Below are 18,150 nucleotides of genomic sequence, written 5' to 3'. Positions count from 1 at the left end.
TGTTTTTATGGGTCGAATAATACCCACCCAAAGTTTGAGCCTTGTAGTCGATCTAATAACCGAGTTAGCGATATGGCGTCAAAACAGGACATCAGGGCTCAAGGGTTGTAAAATGAAAGTTGTCGGTGCTTTATTTACAAAGTCCGCAGGAGAGTTAACGAGGCAGAAATTGTCTTAGTTCCGCAGGTGAAACGCCTTAAAGCAGTTTCTGGACTTGGTCAAGCACAAGTGAACGTTGCATTTGTCACACATGACTCGAGTTTTCCCAGTGCAGCGCTCCATCTTGCATCGTTGCTCCCTTGAGTCTTCGTGAACAGGCCAATGACTCATTTGATCGAACCTGACATCTTGAACAGGCCTGTTTTCTGCGCAGCTCAGTCGCTTGGAAGGCTGCAGAGGAGAATCCGAGGGCCTCCCTCTCTTCCGCGACACAGGTTTGCTCTCAGCTGCTGAAAGTGCCTTAATGACACCTAAGGTAAAGTCAAGTAGGTCGAGCTGTTTAGTGGGCAAGATAAGCTGCCTGTCAGCGTCTTTCCTGTACTCGAGCCAGGCGTTCACAACTGCCAGGTTCATGAAATGAAATATCATCCTGAGTGTCCACTTCCTCGACCGGATGGTCGTGCGATAAAGAGCTACAAGAAAATCCACTTTGTCGACGCCACCCATGCTGCGGTTGTATGCACCGACTACAGCTGGTCGTTTGATGTCGAGAAAACACTTGTCTGCTTTGCTCCACCGGCGAGCGGTTTCTTCGTTCTCCACAGCAACAAAGTTGGATGCCAAGGTCACCACCCTGTTGTCCATCCACCTCGTCACGACCACCTGTCCATCCCCACTCACGAGGCAATCAGATGAGCCACGTCCTTTCTTCTTGAGGTCCTTTTCGCTCATCAAGGGACATTTTTCACATCGGTTGGACCTTACTGTTCCGGCAGCAAATATTTTCTTCTTCAGCATTTCACGAAGCAAAGGCACAGACGTAAAATAGTTGTCAAAGAACAGCTTATGTCCCAAACCAGATGGAATGCGCTGAGCCAGTTGCAGAACTATTGCACCTGTGATACCAAAGTTGCACTTTAGGTCCTCAGCTAAGCTAGTTGTCGATCCTTGGTATGGAAGGAAGTCGTAGATAAGGCCAGATTCACCACAAAGCATAAATATTTTCACGCCCCATGGGTTTGGCTTTCCCCTGATATATTGTTTGATGTCAAGACGGCCTTTGAATGGCACAATCTGCTCATCAAGGGAAAGGCGCTCCTCTACATCGAGCTCATTGCACCGTTCTTGAAAAGCATCCATTAGCGGCCTAATCTTCCAAAGGCGGTCAGTCGTGCTGGGGTTATTGACATCAACGATGTGCAGGTTGTTCCGCAGCTTCTCAAAGCGGTTGCGTGACAGTCCAGTTGACGCTACAAGAGCCGATTTCATGCTTGGCCTCCAGTACAGTCTCAACCTCGGATAGCGCAGAACACCCATGGTGAGGTGAAGTGCTACAAGACGCCTTATTTCTTCTTCATCGGTTTTGACTGAGCTTCCCTCCTGTAGCACCGAGTACTGGTTTGTTTTATCCACGAGTTCAAGGAACACACTTTTTGGAACATAACGTCTAAAATATTGATACGGGGACGGTATTTCCTCTTCCAATTCGGGCACTTCATGGAAGCCTCCTTGAAATGTTGAGTCTGGTTTCTGAAATGGTCTCCTTTTCCATCTACCGGATGTTCCGAGTCCGCACTCATCATCAGAGCTCTCGCTCTCACTCTCCGGTTGTGCTGGATCGGTCCCATGAAGCTCGACAGCATCGCCTTCTTCATCGCATTCGCCCTCTACATCGGACAAATTTCCATTATCAAGGTCCTCAAAAAGCGCGTCTGTGGCTGCTTGGAGCCGCTGGTGCGAGTAAAACAACGGCGTTGGTATGGGCGCACCTGCGAGAAAAAAGAAACAGCTAACCAGAAACTCCGCGCCCGTCGTGAACTTAGTGGCAGCCATCTGCAACCACTGAGCCCTGATGGCGTCAAAATCGCACATGGTGAAAAAAAGGCACTAGGAAAAAACTACGCGCAACATTACACCAGTTCAAGCGCTGGTACGCTCAGGTAAACATGAAAAGTGCTATATATAAATTGGAACGCATCTATTCTAGGATTTATTTAGTTATAATAAATCAAAAAACAAGCTCACCTGGCGCGCGGCTCGCCATGCTTTCGATGGAGATTCTTTTTCTTTCTTGCCGCCAGCGCGAGACCATCACGTGAGTACTGATGTCGATGGCAGGAGGCATTCCTAAAGACTGGCTCGGGAAAAAAATTGACAGTTCTGGTTTCGTTTTTAAAGTGCCAGGACGAATTTTAACTTGTGGCGTCAATTGACACCGCTAGGGCCGAAAGGGTGAATTAAACAGTTTGTTATCAAAACGAACAAATTGATATGATGTTAATTCAAATTGACCATGCCCCCGCATATTGCTCTCTAACTCAGATGGCATGCCACGTGTGAGAGATTCTTTCAAATAAACGTTTTTTGCATCTAAGATGTATAATCATATCTCTAATATTAGATAATATACAAACAATGAGTCACTTGTCAATATTTAGAAAGTTTAAGCAACGTACACAAGCAATGTATCCAAACTGCATTTTTAGGCACCGTTTTCTTGTTATTTTTTCTATGAAGTTCTATCCCTTTGGATGCCAACTAAAATTGACGGCTTTGCTTTCGTCATTAATATACATTTCTTAACATAGTTCATTCACACAGGAATGTTTGCTTACGCACTCTTAAGCTACGTTATATTAGGGTTCTGCGTTTTTGGAGGTTATTTATCGCCAAGCTTTTGGGGTTTCTTGGAGTTTATTAATCATAGATTCCCATTTTCCTCCAATTCGAAGTTCTCGAAATCTTGGGCCTCAGAAGCGGGATCGCTCCGCGAGTCTAATAATTAGTAAAGCGCAGGATCGACTACAAACGAAGAAGTTTACATCGTGAAAGGACTTCGCAAACCTCTCTTGGGTAAGCCAGCTATCGAAAAATTTCGGCTTCGCCCTCAAATCTGCATGACTGCGAACAAAGCTTGCGAACCGAAGAAAGAGTTCTCTCACCTGTTTCAAGGACTGGGATCTCTCGAAGGTGCTCACGTTCTCAAGCTGAAACCTAACGCGACGCCGTTTGCTATCGCATCACCGAGAAGAGTGCCGCTTTCGCTGTATCGAGAAACGCAGAAAGAGCTAGAAAACATGCAGTCGCAAGGTGTCATCTCTCCAGTAGAAGAACCTACTGAATAATGCGCGCCGATGGTCATCGCCCCCAAACCGTCTGGCAAAATTCGCATTTGTGTTGATCTCACACAACTGAACAAACACATTCAGCGCGAATATCACACTATCCCATCAGTGGAGCACACGCTGAGAAGGCTAGCGGGAGCCAAGATCTTCTCAAAGCTGGACGCGAATTTTGGGTTCTGGCAGATCCCTTTAGACGAGAAGTCACGACTCCTGACGACATTCATCACTCCGTTTGGAAGATTTTGTTTTAATCGCCTACCATTCGGAATCAGGTCTGCACCGGAACACTTCGAGAGACGTATTACACAACTTCTTCAAGGAATGGAAGGGGTACTTTGCCACATGGACGATATCTTGATATGGGCGTCATCGTCCGAGCAGCACGAGCAACGTCTGCGAGAAGTCCTCAGGCGACTCTCATCAGCAGGACTCACGCTCAACGAAGATAAATGCGTCTTTCGAGTGAGAAGTATCAAGTTCCTAGGTCATCAAGTAGACAGCGATGGTGTCCGTCCAGACGAGACAATCGTCAACACAGTGAAACAGATGCCCATACCGACTTCAAAGCAAGAAGTCAAGCCCATCATGGGTATGGCGACATACCTAACGACGATTCGTGCCACACCTGCCTGACCTACTGCATCCATTATCGTCACTGCTCACTTCCAAAGTGAACTTCGTGTGGGATCATCCTCAGCAGAAAGCCTTCACAATGTGGAAGGAAATCCTCTCAACCTGCCCCGTTCTCGGAATTTACGACGCCGACAAGCGATCGATTGTATCTTCAGATGCGTCATCCTACGGCCTGGGAGCAGTGCTGCGTCAAGAGCAGGAGGATGGATCATATCGCGTCATCGCCTATGCGTCCAGAACACTCACCGAAACAGAGAAGAGGTACGCCCAAATCGAAAAAGAAGGTTTGGCACTCACGTGGGCATGCGAAAAATTCCAAGATTACATCGTGGGAGCGCACTTTGTACTGGAAACCGACCACAAACCACTCATTTCTCTGTTCGGATCAAAGTCATTGGACGACCTAATCCCACGGCTTCAGAGACTGCGCATGCGTTTAATGCGCTACTCACTCGAAGTTGTCCACGTTCCGGGCAAGGAACTCCAAGCAGCTGACTCGTTGTCAAGAAGCCCTCTGCCACAGCGCCAAGACAGAGAGATGCAAGAAGAAATCGATTGCTTCATTCGACACATAGAGACGTCCCTACCAGCAACGCAAACGAGTCTCCAATGGATAACGGCAGAACAAAACAAAGACCATGTTTGCCAAATACACGCCAGCTACAGCCATAAAGGTTGGCCAAATCGTCGAGATCTCGTAACAGACCTCGAAGAGTACTACGAGTACCGTCATCACATTGCCGTGCAAAACAGCCTTCTCATGAATGGTTCTAGAATAGTGGTACCGGAATCCTGCCGTCCACATATCCTGCAACAACTTCATGAAGGACACATGGGCATAGGAAAATGCAAAGCGCGGGCAAATGTATCGGTGTGGTGGCCGAGGATAAACGATCATATCGAGCGCCTGGTCAAGAACTGCGAAAAGTGCATTAAAACTGGTCAGAACCGAAAGCTCCCCCTCATCCTCATCCCGTCAGAGTTTCCTAGTCGACCGTGGGAGAGAGTGGCGATGGACCTCTTCTTCATTCACGGGAAATGGTGGCTGGTCGTCGTCGACTACTACTCTCGCTACCCCGAAATCGCCCGACTGGAAAGCTTCACAGCAGCGTGCGTAATAATGCACTGCAAATCGATATTTGCGAGGCATGGCATCCCAGAAGTAGTGATGTCTGATAATGGTCCTCAGTTTGCGGGAACCACAGTTCAGCATTCACAAAGTTCTCACAGATCTACGGATTTAAGCACATCACGTCAAGCCCTCGCTACGCGCAGAGCAATGGGATGGCGGAGGCTGCGGTGAAGATCATAAAGACATCACTCAGCCAAACGGAAGATCCGTACGAGACACTCATGATCTACCGTTCAACGCCTCTGCCCAACGGATACAGTCCGACAGAACTTCTCATGGGGAGAAGGATGCGTACAACCGTACCGATCGCCACTCAGCTCCTGGAAGCAAAGCTACCCGACCAAAAAGAACTTCGTCGCTATGAGCAAGAAAACAGGAACCGACAAAAGCAATACTTCGACCGGCGACACGGAGTGCGTCAACTCGATCCACTCGGCTCTGGAGAGCGAGTTTGGGTCATTGACCTAAAGCGAACCGGAGTTGTTCAGAACAAGGCCCATACAGCACGATCTTACTGGATAACGTCCGAGGGTCAAGAGATCCGAAGAAATCGCACGCATTTAATTCCTTTCCCCGACGAACAAGATAAACAACGCATCGAAGAGCTCCCCGAAACAACCACGAGACCCGAGGAAACGTGTGCCGACACCTCCCACAAACATTCTCGGCACAGCCGGTGTGTAAAAGAGCCGGACCGTTTCGGCACTTCTTCGAGTGCTTGTTGTCCACGGCAGTTGAGCTTCATCCAAGCTGATCCCATGATTTTAAGGGGTCGTCCGTCTGGACCATGAACTCGGCGTTGGGGCTCGGAGAGCTTGTGGCACTTTGCGAAGACCTTTTGAAAGATGGCAGCTGGTAACACCGTTTCATCTGCTCCAGTGTCTATTCGTAAAACAACAGGAGTTTCGTTGACGAATATCTGTATGTCCCATTTTGCTGTTTGAGGAGAAGCTGCAGCTCCTACGAGTCCTTGTTCGTGTACGAGGGAGTTCACGGTAGTTGAAGATTTGCAGACTGTTGCAAAAAGTCCCTTTTTCTTACACCTGTTGCAGCCTGCGTTCTTCGCCGGACACACGCTCCTCGGGTGAGCTTCTCGACCACACCAACGGCACGGTTTGCCTTTTGGTTTCGGTGTCGCGGTCTTCTTAGTAGGAGTTCGAACATTTGAACGTTCAATTCCTCGCTGAGCAGGTCCCGCTGCTGTACCATTTTTGGCTGCTATACGGTCAACGTTAGCATCCTTTTTTTTTTGTCGGTCAGAGTTCCACTTGTTGCTTCTTAATCACTTCCGATTGTCGCGCAGCAGCGATGGCCTTCTGGAGGTCCAGATCAGGATCCAGTTGAACTTTTTCTGAAGTCCTGCTGTCCCGAAGACCAACAATCAGCCTGTCGCGGATCAATTCTTCCTTCAGTGGTCCATAGTTGCACGTAGTGGCTAATCCATGGAAAGCAGTGACGTATTCCTCGACGGTTTCCATCTCCAGTTGCGATCTTGTGTTGAACATGGCTCTCTCATACACCACGTTTCGACGAGGAATGAAGTAGCGTTCGAAGTTCTCAATCACCTTCTCGAAATCCTGGGCCTCAAAATTGGGTTTCTTGAACCCAATTTTGAGTAATTAAATATATAGATGAATTACCCGAACACAAATTTGCACTAAATTATTAAGAACTCGCCTGCCCACAATTTTTTACGAAAGCGTTAAACATAATGGACAAAACACAGACAACCCATCTTAAATAGGATTTATTAAGCTCTATATTGGACATTCGCACCCTTGACATTGGTAATACTAACTGTCCCACAACAAAACTTGGAATCAAGTATTGCTTTAATGAATGTCGATACTTTAAATTAACTGAGGTCCTTGAAGTTGTTTTTTGGAATGCTCGTTTTCTTCCCATCACAATCCACCACTCTACCCTGCTCATGCGCGGGGTGGAGTGGTGAGGTATACCTTTTGCTGTCTCTCCTCTGCCCTATGATCATAGCTTCTCCCATTATAAAAACAGAATCCTGCCTTACTTTGAAAATTCCAGACTGAAAACTAGAGAAGTGGCTTTAATTGTGACCCGAAATTACAATGGCCCGTTGTCCTGAACAAAACATAACGAAATATATGCTGAGGCCCCCTCTTGTCAATAGCCATAGAATTCTAACAGAAACTGAAGTGGCCTTTCCTTTGGACCACTGGTCCTGTGGTCTGTCGAAGCTTATTTATATAATATTGTGTATTTGTGTTTTGTTTCTTCATCTTGACAACGAAATTTTGAAATTTTCGTATAAATGCGAATCGACAAAAATCGTAATGACAATCTTTTTTTTTTTTTTTTTTGGGGGGGGGGTCATTGGGTTTCTTTGAAAACGCGAAATACTACACATAAGTCACCAAAACATCCCTGCCTAAAATTTTGCGTGCAAGGCATATGCGCACGTATGCTTCTGTGACCTAACGCAACGTAAGCAAAGGATGCTTTGTTAACCCGCATTTAGGCCTCTTGCATTGCCCATGGAGCGCTGCGAAAAGGGACTTGTTAGGGCTTGTTTTGAGTAGTACAAACTGTCACGCAAGTAGAAACGCGCCTGCTCTGGTACGGGACGCGAAATCACGAGTAATCTACAACAATAAAAAAAAAAGTTCGACCGTTTTCGAAGCACAAGCTAAAGCTAAAACGAGAAGAGCGTGAGCCAAGAGACGCGGCGTTTTATGCAATTAACGTATAAATAAAAAGAAATAAAGAAGCACCGCAACGCCAGATGTCTTGACTTCGGCACCCAGAAATAAGAACCGCGTACAATAGAGATGGTGGCATTTATCTGGCACTTTCAATAGCTTGCGGAGTTGAATCTAACCAATTTTGGACGTGCAAAGGTGTCTTTTTTCTGCTCTTCTGCAACACACAGAAGGAAATTAGGTGAGCTTGTACTACCCAAAATGATGGCGCCACAGTTTGTACCGTGCTTCAGCGCATGAGGCTTTTACTGAGGACAATGATCAACACTTTTGAAAATAGCTACGCAGTATGTTCACAATTAGATAGAAAAGGTTTTCATTTTTTACAAAAAGTCTGCATGAGTTTTTTTTAATATTATTGTTATTGCCTCCACAATCAACAGCTGCCAATTTGCCTCTCTATACTAAAACGTTTTCATATTCGTTGTTGTTCTCCAATAAAAAAAAACGCATATCCAAATAATCTATATTTATATCGGCTATGTCAGCAACACAAACCTGAGTGATCAAGGGGTGCCGGCAATTGAACACTGCTTTGCTTCTTAAACTAATAATAATAATAAGCAGTTATTCTTGGGCGTTTTGCTTTTTGTAATCATTATAATTACTAATACGACACTAACTTATTTTATAATATTTCTGCTGTAAACGTTGCTTATGATTACCCCGTCAGCCCTCGAGAGAGGAGTGACACTTCATTAGAAGCGAGGATGAAAGTCGACACCAGTAGTATGGTGGCTGGAACGAGTCTGCAATTGGTGTGTTTACCAGGGTTGTAAAGTACCTAGGTACAAGTAACTGTAAATTGGCATCTAGGTACTTTTGTTGTACCTGAGGTACAAACCTAGGTACTTTCATTTCTCAGTATCTGTATCTGTATATGAGGTACATTTTCCAGTAACTTGCAACTAAGTTAAGTTACTTTTTACAGGTACTTTTCTATTCACTTCGTCAAAATCGTAGAAAATACAATATAACATATAACTGAAAATGAATTACAATACAGTCATAAAGCAATTTAACATCACGCAGTGTTTCCACTCAATAAATCAAACCCAAATTTTGCACTTTACAAAACTGAAAATGTTAGTGAAGAAAAAAAACTGGGAGGACGATTAACCTTCGCCTTTAAGAGTTGAAGGCGATAGGGTTATCGGGCCCCGTTCGCATTGCCTTCTCAATCGTTTCTCATACTCTTGAGCAATAAAACGACCTAGTTCCTATGATACAACACTCCCGGCGCGATCGAGGAGCTTTTGCCAGTGCTTTGATGCCATTTTGCCCCGCAAGGTTTATTTATGTGTTTGCTCGGCACGCGCTAATAACACTCGATGCGATAATGCCTTTACCCTGACACAAACAGACATTGAGGCACTCTAATGATGGCAGGATCGCAGTGCCATTCCCAAGCCCTCCGTCGCCTAGTCGGTATCATGTCTGGCTCGCAGCCGAAGGGTCGTGGGTGCAATCCTGCGTAAATTCTTCAAATTTTTCTTTAAGGCAAATAAATTGGTTTATCAAGTTGGATTATTTGAAACATGCTGCGACCACTAATTCGTATGTCTTTAACCACCTTCATTCCACGCGTGACGTCACGTTTCACATGAGCGTTGTGGGTTGTTTGAAATTCCCGCGCGAAGTCATGTGGCTGTGACGTCAAGACCCTATCGACCATTCAGGAATTTCCCGTCACGCCACCGACACCACCAACATCCGACAAATTTTCTGTGATACGAGCTCCTAAGCGCGCTCGCGTTACAATATTCTCTTCCTTCCTAAAAACGAAAGAAAAAAACGTGAAAGCTTGAAGACCTTCGCGCGTCGTTGCGTTGCGAAGGTTAGGTGCGTATGCACTCGACTCTTCGTTTCTCCATGCGGCCGACGTCTTCAGGGCCCGCCGATCGCTTGGATGCCAGTGCTGGCGCTGAAGGGCAAGCCACGTCAACAAGCGAGTTTGAGCGGGACGTCGTAAACAGTGGAAGCTGTGTCCTCGGTGAGCCAACTGCAGCGTGAGAGTAAGGCACATGAGGACTCAACTCCGATGTGGACATCTGTGCAGCGCCGTCACGTGCCTCGCTCCAGTGACCTTACTGGCCCCCCGGGACCTTCTGTTTTGCCATTTGCTAACTTCTACCGAGTTGGAGGATCCTCTGGTGGCTGTGTCTCGCCGACTGTACAGTACACCAAATTTGCTCCGACAAGACGTCTGGACTGTTTCAAGCACATGCCGCTGCTGGGCTCCCAAGCAGTGTGGCGGTGGAGCGCGTTTTTAGCATAGGAGGAACAATTGCTACCAAACTGCGATCGAAGATGTCGGATGAACATTTCGAAGAAGTCCTGATTCTGAGGTCAAATCGAGCACTCAAGTGAAAAAGACAAAGTCTTCGAATGCTCGGGTGAGCGTTTTGCATTATTTCTCCCATTGACAACAATAAAGCACGTTTATCAAACTTGTTTTTGTTTACATCCCAGTATACAAAGGATTTAATTCCAATAATAATGTGACAATTTGAGAAAAATATTTGACGTGAAAATAAAAAGTACCTTTGAAGCAACTGTACCTGCACCTAGGTACATTTTTAAGCGAGTAGCTAGATATCCACCTAGGTACATTTTCGCAGGAGTAATGGTAACTGTATCTTAGGTACTTTTTTGAAGTAACTTTTACAACCCTGGTGTTTACCGCATCCCCCAAGAAATGCTTCCTCGATATTCCTCTCATGATGTCTAAGAAGTGTCGCGTCGCCAGCAGCGATCGTGGCCATGTAGCAGCACCGGGTATGGATGTAGCAGTTGCCTGTTCTGCTGCAGGTTGATCTCCAGCTTGGCAGTCCACGAAAGCCTCATCAGCCAAGAGTGGGTGCTCTGCGACAACGGCGACACTCAAGTTCGCTCGTGCTTTTTGCCGGGTGTTCTACTAACAACCGCCAGGATCGCGCTGCACCCGACAACACGCTGGATTTTGTGACGTCATGATTGTTGCTTCTTTGTGACCGCGTTTGATGTATGGGTGGAATAGGACGCTAAACACACCAGTCGAAGACTCGTTCTAGGTATGACGACCTTGGTACCATGCTGTGTGACCGTGGTACCACGGGCAGGACATTGTAACCTCGATCTGCGCTCATCAAATTGACTTCCGTTCTTCATACACGGTCGCTTGTGAATCGTCAGACTGGTATTTAGCTGATTTCAAATACAGATACCGGATCAGTCGCAGTCACAAACCAAGAAAACAGTAAACCTCTGCCAGAAGAGGTTTCAGCACGCCTGACCCGAATCTACGGGGTTCTACCCAGAAAACAGAAGCCTGTATGTGTGGTTGTTTATCCCGCACAAATAAACTGCGCATCGTAGACGCTCTGTGTAATTCTAATTTTATCTGTCATGATAAAATGCGAAAGTTTGAGAACACGACGTTGCCTGAATGAAAAGTTGAAACAGAAAGACAAAGTGTATACCTAAGTCAACGTCCACTTAGGCTTAATACTCGTCAAAGTAAAAAAATGGGTTTGCGGGTGCCCCTTCCTTTTATTTCAGTAAAGGCGATTTGTCACAAAAACGTCAACCTTTTTTTTGTCTTTATGAAAGGTTGCTTTCACTGATATAAAAGGCACAAATGCTCACAATGCCATTTCTTGGTTTGTCGAATATTATAGGTCAAGGTAGACATCAGCTCAAAAAACATTTTATTTTTCAGTATTTTCTTTAAAACACATAACGTCACGTTCTCCCAAAATTAAATTCAATCAACGCTACTTCATTTGCGTTCACAAGCAGCTTCACCTTTTGAAGATTTATAAGTTATTTGTGTAGGAAAAACAACAGGGTAAATATATTTTCGTTCAACTCTACTTTAATCTTCAAAAAGCTCCGTTCCAGTCGTTCTTGGAAAAGACACGGTACGGTAGTGAAGACTGTGAGGATATCCGAACTCAGGCGGCATTTTTTTCTAAACTGAACGAACGAAAAGAGTTTGACCTCATGAGAAGACACCGTCGTCTATGAAGCGAAGAACCCTGCAGCGAAAAATATTCTTGGGAGCGCCACTAGATTTTTTTAAATCTAAAATGCAGATTTTTGACCGTGGAAAAAAAAAAACAAAAAAAAACAGAACCATAGCAACGGCAGTAAAATGTGTGAATATGAGCCTATTGAATAGGGAGCTGAAAAAAGTTCATGCAACGCGATACGCGCAGAGGCCCACCTCTTTTAGGAATCGACCTCAGCTCGATTCATTTTTGATTGAACATATCTTGTAACTCAATTCAGTCTTACCGCGAAAGTATACAAAGTATCGCCGAACGCTCAATTTTCACTCAAAGTGCACCACTAGCGGCCCGGATCAGATGTAAAAGTTTACGAGTTAACCTTTATGTTATTCAAAATATATCAGTTATTTTCTTAGTATTTCCTGTAGAAAATCAAATACTAAGCGTTCGGAAAAACGTAATGTATTTTTCCGGTAAAAAACAAACAAGAAAAACTAAAAAAAAGTTACAAAGGGAGGGGGGTCGCCTGTATACGAGTCCTTACGTTGTTTTACCCCTGCCGCGTAGTTTCTATAATAAAGTTTAATTCGGATTAGCTGGATGCTTAAACGCACAGGGAATGGAAAGTTGGTCAAGTTTGGCGAGGGTTCGTGCCTAAAATAGCCCAATTTGAAAGAAGGACAAAATAACTGAAATGGCTGATCCAACCGCTGCAACGGGCTGCGCTGCGCAATGTTTGCCCAAAGGCATCTTCCCGGAGATTGTATGTCACGGAGATAGGCAAGCGCGACAATTTCCGGAAGGCAGACGGGTCAACACCACCCAATTTTCACACGCTCCGCCCGGAAAAGAAAGCAATTCAGCTGCAATTCGAAGGCACGCTCACTTATACTAATGCATAAGATTAAAACAAGCTACCCCTGCAATCATATATTTGAAAATAGCAGGGAGACACGCCGAACCACCCGTCAAGAGCCACGATATGGCAGTTTTTAAGTCTGATCATGGCGCTGGTTTCAATGCATTTTCCGGCCAGGTTTCTTTTTTTTTTTTTTTTGTACACGTTATTTATTTACGGACGGTTTGCTCACAAACCCAGCTATCTCGTCTTATGGTCAAAATAGCCTCGAGAGGGATTTTAAAGTCGGGTTACCGGGTTCGTGGAGATATGAAACCAAAGGTACCTAGCGTTCCAAACGAATGGCTGCCATAAGTTCGTTCACGCTTCGTTTATCCGAGTTTAGTTTTGCGCCAAACCTCAAGGTGAACAGGCTTAAGATGTCAGTAAAATGAATTTCATTCGTGAATGTTAGGGGCGGAATATGAATTTATTTCTTGAAAAGTCCCCGTTAAGAGGGAATAAAAAAATGTTACCCAAGGCTTAGTTTGGTGGGCGGAATCGTCTGAAATGCTTGTAATTTTTTTTCTAAGGAGCCGGTCATGTATCCTTCAAAGCCCTTTTCTGCCTCTTTTAACCGCCTGGATAGAAAGCCGCATAAGCCTACAAACAAAACCCGGAGTCGAAACGTGTATCTAGCGGCCGGAACGCCGTAGCAACTCACTCGTAGCAAAAAGAGATCTTGGCCTAAAATCAACATAAAGGAGGGTGCGTCTCAATTGCAGTACGAAACACTTATAAACCAGGCAAAGATCTGGAGCCAAGCGGCACAGTTTCAGGTGCTTCGAACGATGATAGCTGCAGACATTTTCACGCTATTGCAAATCTATCTTTTCCATTTTATATTTCAAGTGTTAGTTACGATTCTTATAATCCTTTTAGCTCGGGTCTTCCAGAAAATATCGAGCAATTAAAACTGTCGTTATAACAGCTGTGGAGTTTTCCACTAATATTACTAGGGGCAATACTTTGGGTTTATGTTACAACCGTAAGAGGCTTCATTGAGAAAACAAGAATAACAATCATTTGAAACTATACATAAACATTACCGTCATCGAATACATGTGCGTACCGATCGGTCCCCTAATCAAGAATGGTTTAGCCACAGTTTGAATTCATCAAAGAGGAAGAAAAGACTCCATCGAAGACTGGGCAACGCCGTTGCCAGCAGCAAAAACACATCCTATATAACGATAAAAACACCTAGAGATGGGGAACAAAGAGAACAAAGGGGGACGTCAAACTCCTGGTTAGGTCAATCGGTAGAGCTCTCTACTCGAAACGGAGAGGTATCTGGTTCGAAACCAGGAAGAGGTGGATTCGTTCAGTCGAGCACCACTCACCTGGCTGTGTTTTGAGATTTGTGTATGTCCTTTGTCCCGCTCGTTCCCCTTCTCGGAAGATAATTAGCGATATTCTTGTCCAGTTCACTTGCACTTTCGCATCAATTGCATTACCCTACATCCTGTGTCACGTCCAAGGCGCCTAAACTACACAAGGACCACCAGAAAGAGGACGAAAACAGTGCGCAATCGCAACAAGCATTTCTTGAAAACCCATTTATATTTTTTTTTTATATTTATAATTTAACACGAGTAAATAAAAGATGGTTTTTCAATAAATGGAAGCGGCAACTGCGTCTTTGTTTTCGTCCTCTTTCCGATTGTCCTTGTGCAGTTTCGGCGCGTTGAACGTCATAATGAACCAACTAGACCAAATTGCAACTTTAACCGATCTCTATGCCCCGTATTACTCTAAGTTGGACCGCAGCCGACGCTACAAGAGCACGGAGCCAATCAAGCACTGCCAAAAGTGCATCGTCATGGCGCTCGTTGTTTTTGTAGGTTCGCCATCACCAACAACACCAATCACGCACACACAAAAAAAAGCGCGGGAACAGAGCGCATTTTCTGTGCGTGATTGGTGTAATCGGTGATAGGAAACGCACAAAAGCGACGAGCGCCATAACGATGTACTTTTGGCGCTAATTGATTGGCTCCCCCGGATGGTACCGTCATCTGCGATCGTGCGAAAACTTTAATGCGTCGCTTTAGGGCGCAAAAACCTTACCGCGAAAATTTAACGCGCGCGCGGCGCGCGCGGCGACAGCGAGAGCGCGCGGGGCTGCATGGCGCGGGCACGTCGGAAGTGCGAGCTCTCATTCAAATGATTAGTGGGGAGACCTAAAGCTCTAGCTGCCTTTGTCTCCACTGCGCTGGTCGGACGCGTTGGTACGAGACAGCGAAACGCCGGACGCTGGCGTTGCGCGTTCTTGCACTTTGGAGGTCCCATTCTCACGTTTAAGTTCCATCTCAGCAACGAAAAGCGCTACGCGGGCTTAAATAAATTCTCCTTGGGCGGAGACATTAGAGGCGCCTGCATGGCGTGAGCCGCTTGTCGAAACTTTCATCTATCCGATGGTCTTAAATCTCATACACAGCCTAATTTTCACCGACCGCGGCTCACTCTAGCCTCAACGTGACACGACCCAAATATCATTGGCCATTTGGACTCCGCTCTTTGTGGGAACTGTGACGCAACAGGTGCCCTCTACAGAGTTTCGAACGGAAATTTCCTAGTATTTCGGTTCGAGTTCTGGTTCACGGCTTTCGGTTCAGTTTGGGTTCAGTTCCGGGGAGCAAACAAAAAAAATTGTTCAAACCGGTTCGAACCGCTAATTTGAGGACATACATTTCGCTTAGTTTTGGCGCACTATTTTAACCCTGAACCGAGTAACTATACACCAACACGCGGCGCTGGCGTCACGCAATGGCGGTGGTGCTGCTATTTTCAGACGTTCCACTAGACGCGCCTCTGATTCGTACGCACGCCCAGTGCCCACCTCCTGCGGAAACTGCGCCTTCGCCCTCACCTCGTGAGGGCTTGTTTGGGAACAGCGCACTGACCAGTGTTCCAGGCACCAAAATTAAGAAATTCTGTTATTCTATTTCGACGAAACAGTAAAAGAAGAGCTAGATTAAAGGGGCGACGCAACAATTTTTGTACTTTGCGCAAAGACCGATTAGGACGAATTTCAGATGTCAATGACCTATGAAACATGCGTTCGTTTTTCACCACACGCAATAGGGGTTGCAGAAGAAATTAATGAAAACGAACAGCGTTCGCCCCCTCAACTAGAAGCGAAAACAAGCGGCCACGGGATGTGGAGCCGATTATCTGCTACCATTGTTAATCATAGCCACACGCTGGGCGTTGGACAAAAGGGCATGACACTCGCTGAGCTCCAGATATTGTTATGGTTTGGCTATTGTCGTCATTGCGGCGATTGGACACGGGACACTACCCGAATTTTTGTCAAGTTATTAATTATCGTGAGCCCAAATCCAGTGCTAACGATATGCTCGCGTATAATAGACGAGCCGCATTAAAATATCGTTACTGGGGGATACGTGATCCCCAGCTATGCCATCAACTTTTGCGAAGAAGGGGTTGAAAGAAAATTTTCGCTTTTATCCTTCAAATGACACCGCAACAACGGAGTTTCTTGGTCAGTGGCGTTGAGTGTGAGTGTATCTGAATCCCACTGGATTCAACTACAAAAAAGCTCGTGTAAAGTGAAAAACATTACAAGCAAATATCGCTGCACAGCCCATTTAATTTACAAAACGTCGCGTTTATACGACTCATCATCTATTTGTTTACCTCAGTCGCATATTTTTTACCTGAAAAAAAAATGCTATCAGTCTGGTAGGTCGCTTAAAATATCCGCGATTGGTTCAACTTTGTGTCGCAGTATTCAAAGTTGAATTTTTCTTTGTGCTTTCGAAGTTAGGAATTAATTACAGCGCATAAAATCATGAAATGGGCACCATCCTCGCCATATATATCGTAAAGTATAGTTTAAAAAATACGTTTCATAATATATATATATATATATATATATATATATATATATATATATATATATATATATATATATATAGATATATATGATGACGGAACTGAGCTAAAAGCAATATTAATTTTAAAAAAAAGGCCGCGAAAGTTTTAGGGCAAGCCGTTTCAGTTTACCTTTTATAGAAACACTGAGAGACAATCCCAACGCTTGTTTTCCTGAGAAACATTGTTTACACTCAGCACCTTGATGCAGGCAAGTAATCATGAAGAAAAGGGGATGACAATTTTACACTGTAATTTATAGGCACTTTCGTACTCCGATCGAATCTAGCCTAAAATACCGCGTACTCATGTGAACATTTTCAGCATAGCTCGGCGTTTGAGGTCAGTTCTGGACGGTCAATTCAATTTGCAAGTAACCATCACCCTTGCTAATTGCTGATTTTATTTTTGTTGAACAGAACAAAGTAGTATTTCATAGTCTACTCGACATTGGACCTACTTAATTGGCCACTTTCTGACGGTCTGCGTCCGCAGTCCTCATAGCTCCGCCACGCGCCCCTGTGCACTTTCTTTTTGTCCAGCCCACTGAAATTGTTGTTCCTCACATAAAATAGGCAGTAAGAGACTTCTATATGTTTCAGAAGTTACATACGTGTCAGGAACGTATGATTATTTAAACCAGCTTCAATATCTGAAATTTGTTTAAGGCTCTTCCAAATCAGTTATAGACGTGCCTATCCAGGATAAAGGCGCCAGAAAAAAATTGCAGAGCATATTTGAGATAATTTGGGGATGCATTTACTTATGATGTATATCTTTAAGGTGATCGGCCCTCTATCTACTTTGTCAAACCTACAGAGAGTAAATAAAAATATTTTTATTGTCACACATAAATGACCGTATGAAATTCATAGAAACGCTTGAGACCGACACGGGACAACGATACTCGAAAATACGCCAGCTGTTGAGTCTGCGGTAACGTGATTTTTGTTCGCTCTTTGCAGCGTGAAACACCGTGCAGGGGAATATACCAAAAAGGACTTTGTGCTCATATAGTGGATATGAAGGCAAATACACGTAATGTGCAGAAAGAGAGATAATAAATGGTATTGTTCTAAATAATCCAATACGTGCATTACTCCAAAAAAGGAATACATAGAGATGCATGCAAAGATCTTCCTAATTAGATATAAATGGCGGGAACGACAGACAATATATTTCTAATAGAAATCGCATTTGGACATAGACTTGCACGAGCTCGAACTTGGGAAAATGCTATCTCCGTGAGCTAATATGTCATATTCGATTTTTCGTGCTCTTGTTTTGGGCCGTCACTTTACAACTCTGTGTTGATCACTGACACGCGCTCTAACATTTTATTAGGCTGCTGCATATCATCTAGAGACTGTTGTATATACTGCACAGCGTCATATTATGGAGATCCACTTTTGATAGTGTTCAGAACACCGCATTTCACCAGAAAACTGATCTGTTTAACAAGGTTTGCAAGTGACATCATCGCACTAAATCCTGATGGTCATTGCGATTTGTTCTTGTTGAGAACATCAAATTTGGTAGTGCAAAATGCACGCTGCATAAGGTTCGCGCTAAGTGA

At 44.7% G+C, this 18,150-nt stretch overlaps 2 protein-coding genes across 2 annotated transcripts in view; one reads left to right on the top strand and one right to left on the bottom strand.

Moving 5' to 3' along the window:
- Positions 1 to 18,150, top strand: part of LOC8043871 (dopamine D2-like receptor) — a 1,482,298-nt gene that overhangs the window by 329,903 nt on the left and 1,134,245 nt on the right. The gene's annotated exons all lie outside the window — the stretch shown is intronic.
- On the bottom strand, positions 175 to 2,203 carry LOC115331076 (piggyBac transposable element-derived protein 2-like). The gene is made up of 3 exons (XM_040217059.1): positions 2,185 to 2,203; positions 1,761 to 1,928; positions 175 to 1,667 (listed from the first exon to the last, which is right to left on the bottom strand). The coding sequence occupies exons 1-3, from the start codon at positions 2,201 to 2,203 to the stop codon at positions 175 to 177; spliced, it is 1,680 nt and encodes a 559-aa protein (XP_040072993.1).

Source organism: Ixodes scapularis, unplaced genomic scaffold, assembly GCF_016920785.2.
Source record: "Ixodes scapularis isolate PalLabHiFi unplaced genomic scaffold, ASM1692078v2 PGA_scaffold0__279_contigs__length_252992795, whole genome shotgun sequence".
Lineage (NCBI taxonomy): Eukaryota > Metazoa > Arthropoda > Arachnida > Ixodida > Ixodidae > Ixodes > Ixodes scapularis.
The sequence above is the reverse complement of the archived record's forward strand: the minus strand, read 5'-3'. Positions and strand labels throughout refer to the sequence as shown.

Excerpts from the sequence above, each read along its gene's own strand:
- LOC115331076 (XM_040217059.1), bottom strand. Across the intron at positions 1,668-1,760 it reads CGATCCAGCACAACCGGAGA|GAGGCTTCCATGAAGTGCCC; the intron begins GTGAGAGCGAGA and ends CAACATTTCAAG.